At 41.5% G+C, this 14,171-nt stretch overlaps 1 protein-coding gene across 21 annotated transcripts in view; it reads left to right on the top strand.

The window, feature by feature from the left end:
• SSH2 (slingshot protein phosphatase 2) overlaps positions 1-14,171 on the top strand; it is a 306,013-nt gene that overhangs the window by 238,151 nt on the left and 53,691 nt on the right. For 17 of the 21 annotated variants that reach the window (XR_012425449.1, XR_012425448.1, XR_012425447.1 and 14 more), the window contains 3 exons: positions 5,127-5,248; positions 10,085-10,153; positions 10,942-11,007. Coding sequence is in view for 16 of the 21 variants with exons in the window: in XM_005583322.4 (XP_005583379.3) it covers positions 5,127-5,248; positions 10,085-10,153; positions 10,942-11,007 (257 nt within the window). In the remaining 5 variants the exon portion in view is untranslated. The remainder of the gene's footprint in view (positions 1-5,126; positions 5,249-10,084; positions 10,154-10,941; positions 11,008-14,171) is intronic. The other 4 variants (XM_015438110.3, XM_074018914.1, XM_074018913.1 and 1 more) reach the window with 1 other exon arrangement.

Below are 14,171 nucleotides of genomic sequence, written 5' to 3'. Positions count from 1 at the left end.
TTTGATAGATGAGCTTTGAAAACAGGTTGGGTTTTTCAGGAATAAAGCAGAGGCAGGGGATGACTTCTCAGACCTACTTCAGTCCTAAGACTGCTGGATACAATTCACCTGAAACTTGTAATAGCATTCCAAATTTAGGCAGTAAATGTAGTTTCTTGGAAATATAAGCTCAGTTACTGTTGCTGCCAAGTTTTAAAATCCAGGATATTGTTTTGTTCAGACAATTAAAATGTACTTCAGTAGTGTCCTTTTCAAGGAGAACTTTAGTTGATTAATGAAATGCATCTCAATTGTCTTATTCCAGTCATTGATTTCAATATAAGTTCTGGAGACTGAAGAAACATTGGAAATGCTGTCATTTTCAAAATTAGGGTATTATGAACAAAATTGTCATTTTAAATTTATTTGATTGTGTTAATAAATTAAATTATTACATTTTGCTTAATCTTATCTCCAATGGAGGAATATGAAATAAACCTCAAACCAGGATGGGCGTTAGACTTTTCCTTATGGCTGTGGCACATAGATTTTTAATTCATTAACCTAGAATCTTGAAGCTTAAAATGAACTTTTTTTTTTTTTGAGGGTCTCACTCACCCTGTTGCCTAGGCTGGAGTGGAGTGGCGTGATCTCAACCTACTGCAACCTCCTCCTCCCGGGATCCAGTGATTCTCCTGCCTCAGCCACCTGAGCAGCTGGGATTACAGACACACGCCACCACACCCAGCTAATTTTTTTTGTATTTTTAGTAGAGAGAGGATTTTGCCATGTTGGCCAGGCTGATCTCGAACTCCTGACCTCAAGCGACCCGCCTGTCTCAGCCTCCCAAAGTTTTGAGATTACAGGCGTGAACCACTGCGCCCAGCCTAAAAGGAACTTTAAATAAAGTCTTGGGTTTATCCCCTCACGTTTCAGAATTTTTTCTTCAAAGATTTTTATCTCATCCTTCTAATTAGGAGATAGGTGTTGAATTAATACTGTAGGTACTATCTAGAGGCCTGTGATCAAATTCCAGGAACTCTTAAGTGCTATTCTTCCATTTAAGAAGCTTAAAATTGACCAGTCTGGACAACATGGTGAAACCTCATCTCTACCAAAGATACAAAAAATTAGCCAAGCATGGTGGCGGGCACTTATGGTCCCAGTTCTTTGGGAGGCTGAGGTGGGAGGATTGCTTGACCCCGGGAGGCAGAGGTTGCAGAACACCCCACTGCATTCCAGCCTGGGTAACAGAGTGAAACACAAAAACAAAAAAGAAGCTGAAAATTGAATGGATCTGAAATATGCATGGTATTCAAGCCTAAGTCAGTATGAAATGGCTGGGGCCCTTCTCATTAGGTTTGGGAACTTCTGTTACAGTTTGAGTAAGCAAGGGTGAGCCAAACATTTGAAATGCTTTTGATATTATAAAATAAACTTTTTAAAAAGAGACAACTGGCCGGGCGAAGTGGCTTGCGCCTGTAATCCCAGCACTTTGGGAGGCCAAGGTGGGTGGATCACAAGGTCAAGAGATTGAGAGCATCCTGGCCAACATGGTGAAACCCCGTCTCTACTAAAAATACAAAAAGTAGCCAGGCGCAGTGGCAGGCACCTGTAATCCCATTTACTCGGGAGGCTGAGGCAGGAGAGTTGCTTGAACCCAGGGGGCAGAGGTTTCAGTGAGCTGAGATCACACCACTGCACTCCAGCCTGGGCGACAGAGTGAAACTCCATCTCAAAAAAAAAAAAAAAAAAAAAAAGAGACAACTAATGTTTGCAGTGAATATCACTTACAAAGAAACTCTTATAGCCCACTTCTAACTTGGCCTGGTAACTTGCATTATAGGTAATACTTATGAAAGTTATATTTTTCCTTTTATCAGCTTTGACTTAGCCAATCAATTGCCACTGGTTGGTGTAGGAGTTGTAGATAAATTGTCAGAAACAAAGTTCAGTTGTTCCCAGGCCATTTGTATTTGAGCCTTGCCAGAAATTCTTGGAGCCTTGACAGAGAATAAAAGAGTCTCTAATACATTCAGGAAACTTGGGCCAAGGGAGGCCCAAATGTAAATATGTAATAATATACAAGATCTTGTTTATAAGAAATTCTAGTTTACCTGCACCAGGATTTCTGATGAATTAACATGTTGTAGAGTGTGTCTACAATCAGAGAAGGAGTCAGTACTGCCTCCCAGTCGGCCACATGTACATTTACTATTTATTCATTGTTCTGTGTGTGTAATGTCCCACTCTTGATCCCAGCCTTCTAGATCTTAGTCTATTTAAATGTTAGTTCCTCTTAGCTTCTCATAAGTGAATTTGGTTTTAAATGCTCAATTACTTCATGGAACATGAAGTCAGAAGTACAGTTCTCTATCTTATGCATTTGGCATCAGAATGGTAAGCATTACATTCTTGTTATATCTGTTCTTATTAGAAACAAGATTTAATGTAGCCACTTCTGTCATTTATGCTTCCCTAAATTTTCCTAGGAGTATCAGAATAGAGACAAAAAGATAGCCACGGGAATCTCACCTCTGCCTTGCTAAATGGGTCATTTGAGCTATGTAACTATGCCTCTTTTTCCCTTTGCCTGGCCATTTTGGAATAGTGACAGAGTTAAGAGGAGGGAGACTCTAAGAACAGCAGCACTGAAAAAAAAATTCCAAATAGAAATTTCTGACAAATATAATGAGCCAGTTGATGGATTAGAATTGTTTCTCTAAGGAAGAGGGGTTATTTTACACAGAAGAATTTGCCTCCAGAGCACATTTTTCTGGCTTCAAAGATCTGTCATTTTGCCAGGTGGGTGGTTCACGCCTGTAATCCCAGCACTTTGGGAGGCCGAAGTGGGTGCACCACCTGAGGCAGGAGTTCGAGACCAGCCTGGCCATCTGGCCAACATGATGAAACCCTGTCTCTATAAAAATACAAAAATTAGGCGCAGTGGCGTGCGCCTGTAATCCCAGTTACTCGGAAGGCTGAGGTAGGAGAATCGCTTAAACCCAGGAAGCAGAGGTTGCAGTGAGCCGAGATCGCGCCATTGCACTCCAACCTGAGTGACAGAGGGAGACCCTGTCTCAAAAAAAAAAAAAAAAAACCAGGTGCAGTGGCTCGCGCCTGTAATCCTAGCACTTTGGGAGGCCGAGGCAGGCGAATTGCCTGAGCCTGGGCAACATGGTGAAACCTCATCTGTACTAAAATACAAAAAAAAAAAAAAAAAAGCCAAGCATGGCAGCATGTGCCTATAGTCCCAGCTACCCAGGAGGCTGAGGCAGGAGAATTGCTTGAACCTGAGAGGCGGAGATTGCAGTAAGCCGAGATCACACCACTGCACTCCAGCATGGGGGACAGAGCAAGACTCCGTCTCTTGAAAAAAAAAAAGCTGTCTTTAAAATTATTAACAAATGAAAGAAGAGTAGCCTAGACTATACACTCAATGAGGGCATAGATCATGTCTCTCTCTTCCACCATTGAATCCTCAGCACTTGGCATTGTTATTGTATATGTATAATAAATATTTACATAAATATTCATAATATATACATAAATATATGTGTATTATTTGAATGTGTTGCCTGTAGTTGTTTTATTTTTAAGGCTTATAAGATACCTTTTGGCTTTGGGAGGCCAAGACGGGCAGATCACGAGGTCAGGAGATCAAGACCATCCTGGCTAACACAGCGAAACCCCATCCTACTAAAAAAAAAATACAAAAAAAACTAGCCGAGCGAGGTGGCGGGTGCCTGTAGTCCCAGCTACTCGGGAGGCTGAGGCAGGAGAATGGCGTAAACCCGGGAGGCGGAGCTTGCAGTGAGCTGAGGTCCAGCCACTGCACTCCAGCCTGGATGACAGAACAAGACTCTGTCTCAAAAAAAAAAAAATAAAAAGGATACCTTTTGGAACTTACTAAGAAAATTTCCAAACATATTAAAGTAGAAAGTACATCCTTAGCCAGGCATGGTGACTCACACCTGTTAAAAAAAAAAGAAAGAAAGAAAGAAAGTACATCCTCATAAACTCATTACTCAGCTTTTTTTTTTTTTTTTTTTTTTGGACTAGAGTCTCACTCTGTCACCCAGGCTGGAGGGCAGTGGTGTGATCTCAGCTTACTGCAACCTCTGCCTTTTGGGTTCCAGCAATCCTCCTGCCTCAGCCTCCTGAGTAGCTGGGATTACAGGCAAGTGCCACCACACCCAGCTAATTTTTTTTTGTATTTTTAGTAGAGACAGGGTTTCACCATGTTGGCTAGGCTGGTCTTGAACTCCTGACCTCAGGTGATCTGCCTACTTGGCCTCCCAAAGTGCTGGGATTATAGGCGTAAGCCACCGCGCCTGGCCATTACTTACCTTTAATAACCATCAACCTTTTGCCTGACTTCTTTCATCTATCCCCACTCTGTGTTAAATTTTTTTGTTGGAACATTTTAGAGTAAAACTCAGAAACCATGTCATTTCACTCCCAGTACTTAAGAAAAAGTCACAATGCCATTATTACATTAACAGTAAATCCTTAATTTCATCTAAGACCCTGTCCGTATTCAAATTTTCTGAGGGTCTTTTTAAAATTTAAGCAATAAATTAAAACTTTTGACAAAAAATGAGAAGTTTCTGAAAATGCAATCTCCTTTAATTATCATTGAAACTTAAGAAAATCTTATAGTGCATTAACATGCAGGAATTCAGTATAGCAAAGTCAATACTCGCCTTAGATGTTGCTAATAGTTTGCTCCATATTATAATTGTTTGTGGGAATTGCATCTCTGAGACCAATGCTCACATTCATATACCTCACATTTCCCTCTTCAATCTTTATTACACACTGTGGTAATTAGTATAAATTACGCTAATAACAAACATCTTATTGAGCATTTACTGTGTGCCAAGCACGGTGCTTTACATGTATTATTTTATAAGATTCTTAAAACAACCAGACAGATAGGTATTATTATATCTCCCTCCAATTAATTTAGTAACTTACCAAAGGTTTTATAGCTAGTATACAAGCTGAGATTTTAATTTATGTCTCCTAACTACTGACTCTGCTGCCTTCCTGAGTATGCTAAAGATGCTGATGAAAAGGGGTTGAAATGATCTGAAATTAACATTCTAAATTTCATAATATCTCTGTTGTGTGCTAACTTCCAGGCTGTAAGACTGGAAAGTACTTACCAGAATCGAACACGCTATATGGTAGTGGTTTCAACTAATGGTAGACAAGACACCGAAGAAAGCATCGTCCTAGGAATGGATTTCTCCTCTAATGACAGGTATGGTGGTACCATTTCAAAATGTGAAAACTGCGTTTTAAGTAACCTGTTCCAGTTGTTTTTTTTTTTTTGGTGGGGGGCAGGGGGACGGAATGTCATCACTCTGTTGCCCAGACTGGAATGCAGTGGCACAATCTTGGTTCACTGCAACCTCTGCCTCCTGGGTTCAAGCAATTCTCCTACCTCAGCCTCCCGAGTAGCTGGGATTACAGGTGTGCACCACTATGCCCGATTAATTTTTGTATTTTTAGTAGAGACAGAGTTTTGCCATGTTGGCCAGTTTCAAACTCCTGACTTCAAGTGATCCACCCACCTCAGCCTCCCAAAGTGCTGAGATGACAGGCGTGAGCCACCGTGCCTGACCCCAGTTGCCTTTCATCACAAAAATATCTTGTGCAGTTCTGCTGTTAAAGTACAAGACATAAAACTAAAGAACATAAGTATCTTAGCCACAGTCTTGAGAAACAAGAATGTTTAGTGAATGTCTTTGGTTCTGAGTTTCTAATTTACCATTATTCCATACCTTCATCTCATCTTTAGATAGTCACAATATAAAGCAAGTGGTTTCAAAGTTACATTTAAAAAGCTGCCTTTTTATTTATTTTTTTGAGACAATGTCTCACTCTGTTGTCCAGGCTGAAGTGCGGTGATACAGTCACAGCTCACTACAGCCTCAAATTCCTCCACCTCAGCCTCCTAAGTAGCTGGAAGTACAGGCATGCACCACCATACCCAGCTATTTGGTCTTTTTTTTTTTTTTTTTTTTTTTCCTTATTTTTCTGGAGACGAGATTTCCTTATGTTGGCCAGGCTGGTCTTGAATTCCTGGGCTTAAGCGATCCTCCCACTTGGGCTTCCCAAAGTTCTGGAATTATAGGCATGAGCCTTGCACCTGGCCTACTCTATTGTAGTCAGTAATGATTCACTTTGGTGATTATAGGGCACCCAGCCTTTGTGGTAGTATACCAGTGGTCCCAGATCCAAAGAGATCCCACTTAAACTACCATCTGTTTTGTTTATCCATGTCCTTAAACCTTGCTTTTACCAAATGTTATGCCTCCTTTTTCCTTTTATTGAGTTAAAAAGGATGGTGGAGGGGCGGGCAGGGGCGGTACAGGATGGCTCCTTAAACTCAAAGCAGAACTTTTTATGTACCTTTGGCTTTAGCTGTACTTTATATTCTATGATGAAAGATAACACACAACACCTGTCCTTTTTGTGTGTCGTTAAGGTTTGTTGCTTTCCTTTTTTATTTTTCCCACTTTTTCTGGAGAAACCTTCGGAAGACTGTGGAATGTGGCTGCTAAGCAGATCTTTACACCCTGGATAATAAGCCTCAGGAAATCCTGCCAGATGTCTCAAAGCATTGACTTCCTGGTTCAGGACTAGAATGGAACTTTGGAGTAGCTAGGGGTGTGACCCAGGCCTAGGGAAATTTAGTCACAAAGAGAGGAGGAGCCTGGGAATGATTCTAATTGTCCTGATGTTGAGGGGAAAAAAATCATTTTATCACTAGAAAGTTTCCCAAACCAATGTTTACCTTATTCCTATATAGAAGTCAACCTGAAAATAACTTGGGGATTCACAGGGATTCCCAAAGCCAAAGTTATTAGCTTGTATACCACTTAACAGCATTTAATTGTAGGCTCTAAATTTACACGGGCTTGTAAACCACATTTAGGAAGCTTTCTCCTGCATGGTTTTAACTTCTGATTAAGCAACGGAGCTTTCAGTAAGCATTTTCCTATAACAGCACCTACCTTGTTTACATTCATTAGGATTTTAGGACCTCTAATTTAGGTTTTTAATCTCTCTAGATCTGTATTGTCCAGTATAGTAGCCACTAACCATATGTGCCCCTTCCTTCCTTCTTGCCTGCCTGCCTGCCTGCCGTCCTGCCTGCCTGCCTGCCTGCCTGCCTTCCTTCCTTCTTTCATCTTCCTTCCTTTCTTTTTTCCTTTTTGTGGAGAACACGGTCTCTCCATGTTGTCCAGGCTGGTCTCAACTCCTGAGCTCCTGCCTCTGCCTTCCTGAGTGCTGGGATTATAGGCATGAGCGACTGCATACAGCATGCATGTGTCTTTTTAAATAGATTAAAATTAAATGAAATTTCAGTTCCTCAGTTCCAACTAGTCACATTTCAAGTATTCAGTAACCATATATGCTAGTGGCTATCATATTAGTACATGTATAGAACATTTTCCATTCTTGCAGAAAGTTCAGTTGGACAGCACTGTTCTAGCTAGTATTTCCTTTGTTCAGTTCTCCCTGACCCCCTCCCTTGAAAACCCTATAAAACAGGAACAGGAACCTCACCAAGCTTCAATTGAATCTTCCCCTAGAGACAGAAGACAATAACCGCAGATTCTCCTGACCCAGAATATCAGCAAGCACATGTCTAAATCTTAATCTCTTTCACTTTGTCCTAAACTTTACCAGAAAGAATGCATATTAATATAGGTACCCAGTAGTTTATACTCAGTGAATTACATCTATCTTTTGCCAATAGCCCTGTCTGATTCATATCTGACCAGTGTCACTAGCCAAAGGAAATTTTAGTTTATAGAAGACAAAATAAGACATGAAACACTAGAAACTAGTTTTCATTCTGTTTGCTAAACTTACTATTATGAAATTCCCATACATCCTCGCTTTAATGAGTTCCTTGGACTGTAAGAAGTCTCAGGTGCTCACGTAATCTAAAATCATTTCTGTCTCAGTTGTTGTTGAAGGAATTTGAATTTGTATCATTTCATATCTGAGAATGTAAAATGTTAATGCTTCAAAATAGTATTAAGCCTAAGTGGAACCCAGATAATGACAAGTACAAATAGTTCTTAATAATATGTCGCAGCCAATTCATTTAGCCCATTTACAAGTTCTTTGAGTATTATATTTAAATAAATTTTTTAGTATGCAGCATAATCTTGATTTCTAAAATGTAACATATATTTCAAGTTATAAAATAATAGATCTTCGTGGTTTGTTGTTGTGTTTTTTTTTTTTCCATTTCTTTTTGTACTCCTGACACCTTGAAATGTCTGGTACATAGTAGGCACTAAATAAATCGTTATTGAATGAGTTGAATATTTACTAAAGTAAGTAGTTATACTTTAATGGAGAAAAATCTTGAGAGACTGAGGTAACCTGGATAAAAATACCAAGTGTGCCTTATTCAGGCCTTTCCTTCCTGTTGTGTGAAAAAGCTACTTCTTTTTTTTTTTTTTTTTTTTTTTTTTGAGACAGAGTCTCGCTCTGTGGCCAAGCTGGAGTGCAGTGGCACAATTTCGGCTCACTGCAACCTCCGCCTCCCGGGTTCAAGCGATTCTCCTGCCTTAGCCTCCCGAGCAGCTGGGACTACAGGCACACACCACCATGCCCAGCTAATTTTTGTATTTTTAGTAGAGACGGGGTTTCACCATGTTGACCAGGATGGTCTCGATCTCTTGACCTTGTGATCCGCCCACCTCTGCTTCCCAAAGTGCTGGGATTACAGACGTGAGCCACCACACCCAGCTAAAAAAGCTGCTGCTTAATGTAAAAAAGCATTCTGGCCTGAATACAAGCCAAAAATGTAATGTTGGTTCCTGTCTATCAATGTCACTTGTCCAAAGGTTAACCAAAATCTGGTCACAAGCTTATAGATCACACCCTTTTGCAGCGTCTATATCTTTTTATATAGTTAATTTCTGGATTTGTCACTGGGCTACCAACCCATCATATTTATACTCCAAATTATACTTGTTGCTAAGAACCTGGCTAAGCACTCACTAAATACAAAGCAAAAAGCTACCGTAAAACTATCCCGACTTCATCTTGTGAAGCCATTTTCAAAACAAATTTTTTGTGCGCTCATCTCATCTGCTCAACAAAACTTGTGGTAGAGCTGTCTTGCTCCTGGACTCTGGCATGGTAGCTGTGTTTCTGTTGTTCAGGTCCAGGTTGCAATGTGGATAAGCTCTTTCAGTCTTGATTTGAATCTCCTGAGCTCTGGAATCACTCTTTTTGAGACAGAGTCTTGCTCTGTCTCCAGAGCTGGAGTACAATGGTGCAGTCTCAGCTCACTGCAACTTCTGCCTCCCAGGTTCAAGTGATTCTCCTGCCTCAGCCTCCTGAGTAGCTGGGATAACAGGCGCTTGCCACTGCACCCAGCTAATTTTTGTATTTTTAGTGTAGAGACAGGGTTTCACCATGTTGGCCAGGCTGGTCTTGAACTCCTGACCTCAGGTGATCCGCCCACCTCGGCCTCCCACAGTGCTGGGATTACAGCCTGGCCAACATGGTGAAACCCCATCTCTACTAAAAGTACAAAAAATTAGCCGGGTGTGGTGGCGCTCACCTGTAATCCCAGCTACTGGGGAGGCTGAGGTAGGGGAATTGCTTGAACCCGGGAGTCAGAGGTTTCAGTGAGCCGAGACTGTGCTACTGCACTCCAGCCTGGGCAACAAAGTAAGACTGCATCTCAAAAAAAAAAAAAAAAAAAAATCACTGCAGTTCAGTTGGGCACTGTACCTTGTGCTAAGACCTGCCAAATGCAAGTCAGCAGCAATCATCTGCATTTTTTAGATAGTGGTCATTTGCAAGATGACAATGTAGGAAGCTGAGTCAGCAAGTTTTCTTCATTAAATATTTAAGGAACTGACTCACTATCTCTTTAAAACAGCTCCTGAGGACATACATAAGATTAATAGTGATATGATAGAAATTTCTTCACTGTAACACGTATGCCAGAATTTAGAATTTAAGGGTTTATCCTTGGTGTTGAAAGAGTTAGTAAACAAAAGACTGCTTCCCAGAGTAACAGGGAGTAACTTGTGGACTATTTCTTGTCTTGCAGTAGCACTTGTACCATGGGCTTAGTTTTGCCTCTCTGGAGCGACACGCTAATTCATTTGGATGGTGATGGGTAAGAGATTTCCTTTTTTATTCTGTTACAGAAAGCCAAGGGGTGGGGCTCCATCTTACTGCACATTCATTCAGCTAAAAGGGAGGCCCAGTGTGCCAACCGAACTTTCATGTCAGCAGCTCAATGAGTCCTTTTAAACTCCTGTTTTGTAAAGTGGAGTAAAAATACAACTTGCCAGGGTCTCTCACTTCTGTTCTTCTAGGCCAACTGTGGTAGGAATCAAGACAAAGAAGAACTAGTTTGTTGGCTCTTTAATCTGAGCATGTGGGACTGTTGCAATGCTCTCCCAAAGGATGATATGTTCTGTTTCAAATAACCTCTTGCCGCCTCTGCCAGCTGTCAGCCTACAGTATAACCCCTTTGCTATGCCAGTTCCTTCCAGTGACCCCACCCCCACCCTACCTCCTAATGTTTTTAGAATGTGTCCCCAAGAGACCAAGATGTTTGCTCCAGTTTATAAAACCAGGGTCAGGTTTGCTAAGAACCCACAAGACCTCCAAATAGAAATATACAGAACATTTTGTCCATAGCTACAACTGGGAAACTGTATTTAATTCCCTAACTCCAATATGGGAATCCATTCATTTTGCTTGGTAGATGAAGTCAAGACAATCTGTCAAAGCTTTTCTGTCAAGTCTTATTCTCTAGTTAAAACTTCTACATGAAATGCCTGATGATTCCCTCTACGGAGCCAGTTGTGGTTAGCCTGGGATACATCCGTGAAAACTCACAACTGAAATAACCTACCCTAATTTGTGGATTTTTGTCTTGTTCTCATTTGTCCTTAGTGGGTTCAGTGTATCGACGGATAACAGAGTTCACATATTCAAACCTGTATCTGTGCAGGCAATGTGGTAAGATGACTTTTACTATCTCTACAAAAGTGTTTTAATGTTATTGGAGCAATATTTTGTAAGAAATGTCTGAAATGGTACAATTTGCTTTGAAAATGCTAAATGATCTGTTTGTGTAACCATCGTAGTTAAAGATGACCTAGAAATGCAATATTCAAATTTTTAACAACTGGAAGGCCTTGAGTATTGGTGAACAAGTGAAATTCAGAGGAATTCAGAGGTGGTATTCTTAGGCTCTGGCAGAGACTTAACGGTTTAGATAAGCCAGTTGATACTGAGCTTTATTAGGGACACATTGACTAAGTTAATTACTTAGTGGACTAAGAGCCAAATCTAGAACATACAATGCTACGCATTAGCTATTTCTTTTTTTTCTTTTTTTTTTTTTTTTTTTTTTGAGACGAAGCCTCACTCTGTTGCCCAGGCTGGAGTGCAGTGGCGCAATCTCGGCTCACTGCCACCTCTGCCTCCCAGGTTCAGGCGATTCTCCTGCCTCAGCCTCCCGAGTAGCTAGGACTACAGGCACGTGCCACTATGCCTGGCTAATTTTTTTGTATTTTTTAGTAGAGACAGGGTTTCACCATATTGGCCAGGCTGGTCTCAAACTCCTGACCTCATGATCTGCCCACCTCAGCCCCCCAAAGTGCTGGAATTACACGTGTGAGCCACTGCGCCTGGCCTGCATTAGCTATTTCTTAAGGTAACCAGGGATAGCATTCACAGAGTTACTTTATGGATAGATAAATTTCCATTTAAACTGCTGGTGGCTATTTGCATAATGCAAATAAAGCCTAGAGAAAACATTATACTTGCTAATAACCATCAGCTGGCATATGGACATTTCAGGGCTATTTACTACATGCCAGATGTTTTACATGGATTTTATTTAATCATCATACCAAGCCCCCAAAATAATATTATTAGCCCCTTACTATGGGTGAGAAAACATGCTTTGGAGGGGTTACATAACTGCCCTGAGAGTATTTCTTACATTTAGACAGGATAGGTATTTCTCTCTCTCTCTCTCTCTCTCTCTGTCTCTCTTTTAAAGAGACAAGGTCTCCCTCTGTTGCCCAGGCTAGAGCGCAGTGGTGCAATCATAGCTTATGGCAGCCTCCAACTCCTGGGCTCGAGTGTTCTTCCTACCTCAGCCTCCTAAGCAGCTATGACTACATGCATGTGCCACTACACCTGGCTTATTTTTTAAATTTTTTTGTGGAGATGGGGGTGTCTCTGTGTTGCCCAGGCTGGTCTTGAACTCCTGGCCTCAAGCAGTCCTCCTGCCTTGGCCTCCCAAAGTGCTGGGATTGCAGGTGTGAGCCACTTCACCTCGCCTCTTATTCTCTTATTTTAGATTATCTAGAAAATTATCTAATAGCTGGGCGCGGTGGTTCAAGCCTGTAATCCCAGCACTTTGGGAGGCCGAGACAGGCGGATCACGGTCAGGAGATCGAGACCATCCTGGCTAACACAGTGAAACCCCGTCTCTACTAAAAAATAAAAAAACTAGCCAGGCGAGGTGGCGGGCGCCTGTAGTCCCAGCTACTCGGGAGGCTGAGGCAGGAGGATGGCGTAAACCCAGGAGGCGGAGCTTGCAGTGAGCTGAGATCGGGCCACTGCACTCCAGCCTGGGCGACAGAGCAAGACTCCGTCTCAAAAAAAAAAAAAAGAAAAAGAAAATTATCTAGTATAGCCAGAGAATGATGTGACTAAGATTCAGAATTCATTCCCCAGTCAGGGATTTGAATTTCGATTTCTTATTCAGCTGCCTGTTAGGTAGTAGAAGTCCCTGTGAGGAGTGGAATGGACAGAATGCAAGCAAAACAAGAAATAAAAGAGCCTGAAAAAGACCCCGGGGAGATAATCTACCCCTGAAAACAGAATTGATAGGATGGAAGTGGGTGGAGTCCAAAGCGTCACTGAACAATTAAGTCTTATCATTACCTGCAGTGATTGAGATAGGACAGTTTCAGGTCATGTGTTTAGACCAGATTTTTAGAGTTAGGACATATTTTGCAGGTAAGTTTCTCATGGAAAACTTAGGAAATTTATGACCTCCTTTGACTAAGGTTCAGTTAAAGACAATTGACTTATCTGTTCTTTTTTTTTTTTTTTTTTTTTTTGAGACGGAGTCTCGCTCTGTCGCCCAGGCTAGAGTGCAGTGGCCGGATCTCAGCTCACTGCAAGCTCCGCCTCCCGGGTTCACACCATTCTCCTGCCTCAGCCTCCCGAGTAGCTGGGACTACAGGCGCCCGCCACCTCGCCCGGCTAGTTTTTTGTATTTTTTAGTAGAGACGGGGTTTCACCGTGTTAGCCAGGATGGTCTCGATCTCCTGACCTCGTGATCCGCCCGTCTCGGCCTCCCAAAGTGCTGGGATTACAGGCTTGAGCCACCGCGCCCGGCCTGACTTATCTGTTCTTAAGTAACAAGTAAATCCAAACAGCAGTAACAACCATAAATGACAGCATTTTCAGGTATATTTTGGGGAAGAGTACAGAGCAGTCTTAATTCAAGTAATAACCTTAAATCAAGCTTTGATGTTCTAAAGCAAGCTTGTCCAACCTATGGCCCATAGGCCACATGCATCTCAGAACGGCTTTGCATGCGGCCCAACACAAATTCATAAAACTTTCCTAAAATTCTAATCCAAATTCATAAAACTTTGCTAAAATACGAGATTTTTTTTGCAATTTTTTTTTTTTTTTTTTTTTTTTTTTAGCTCATTAGCTATCATTAGTGTATTCTGTGTGTGGCCCAAGACAGTTCTTCCAATGTGGCCCAGGGAAGCCAAAAAATTGGACATCCCTGTAAAAGTAAACTGATCCTAGCTCTTATTGCAGAATAAACTTTTCTTGATGTACCTTATGGGGAGTAGTGAGTTGAAGTCACAGGAGAAAAAAAATAGATGATGTGTGGATCAAAGCAACGTTTAGACCAGGTGTTTCCTTCACAGGAAGATAGTTACTGCAGCCTCCCACTCCGATGCAGCTGGAGTATCTGAGGTGCCTAGGCCTTGAGTATATTTTAGGACAGTTGCACCAGACTCTGTGGCATATGCTTTTGGAGCATGTGTTTCCTAGATGAAGAAACATGCATTAGGCATTCTGTAAGTTACACTAAGCTGGCTCTTACCTTTGAATCTGTGTAATGAAACTGAAATTCT

Source organism: Macaca fascicularis, chromosome 16 (genome assembly GCF_037993035.2).
Source record: "Macaca fascicularis isolate 582-1 chromosome 16, T2T-MFA8v1.1".
NCBI classification, from domain to species: Eukaryota; Metazoa; Chordata; class Mammalia; order Primates; family Cercopithecidae; genus Macaca; species Macaca fascicularis.
Note: the sequence above shows the minus strand (reverse complement) of the source record. Positions and strands in the feature narration are given on the sequence as shown.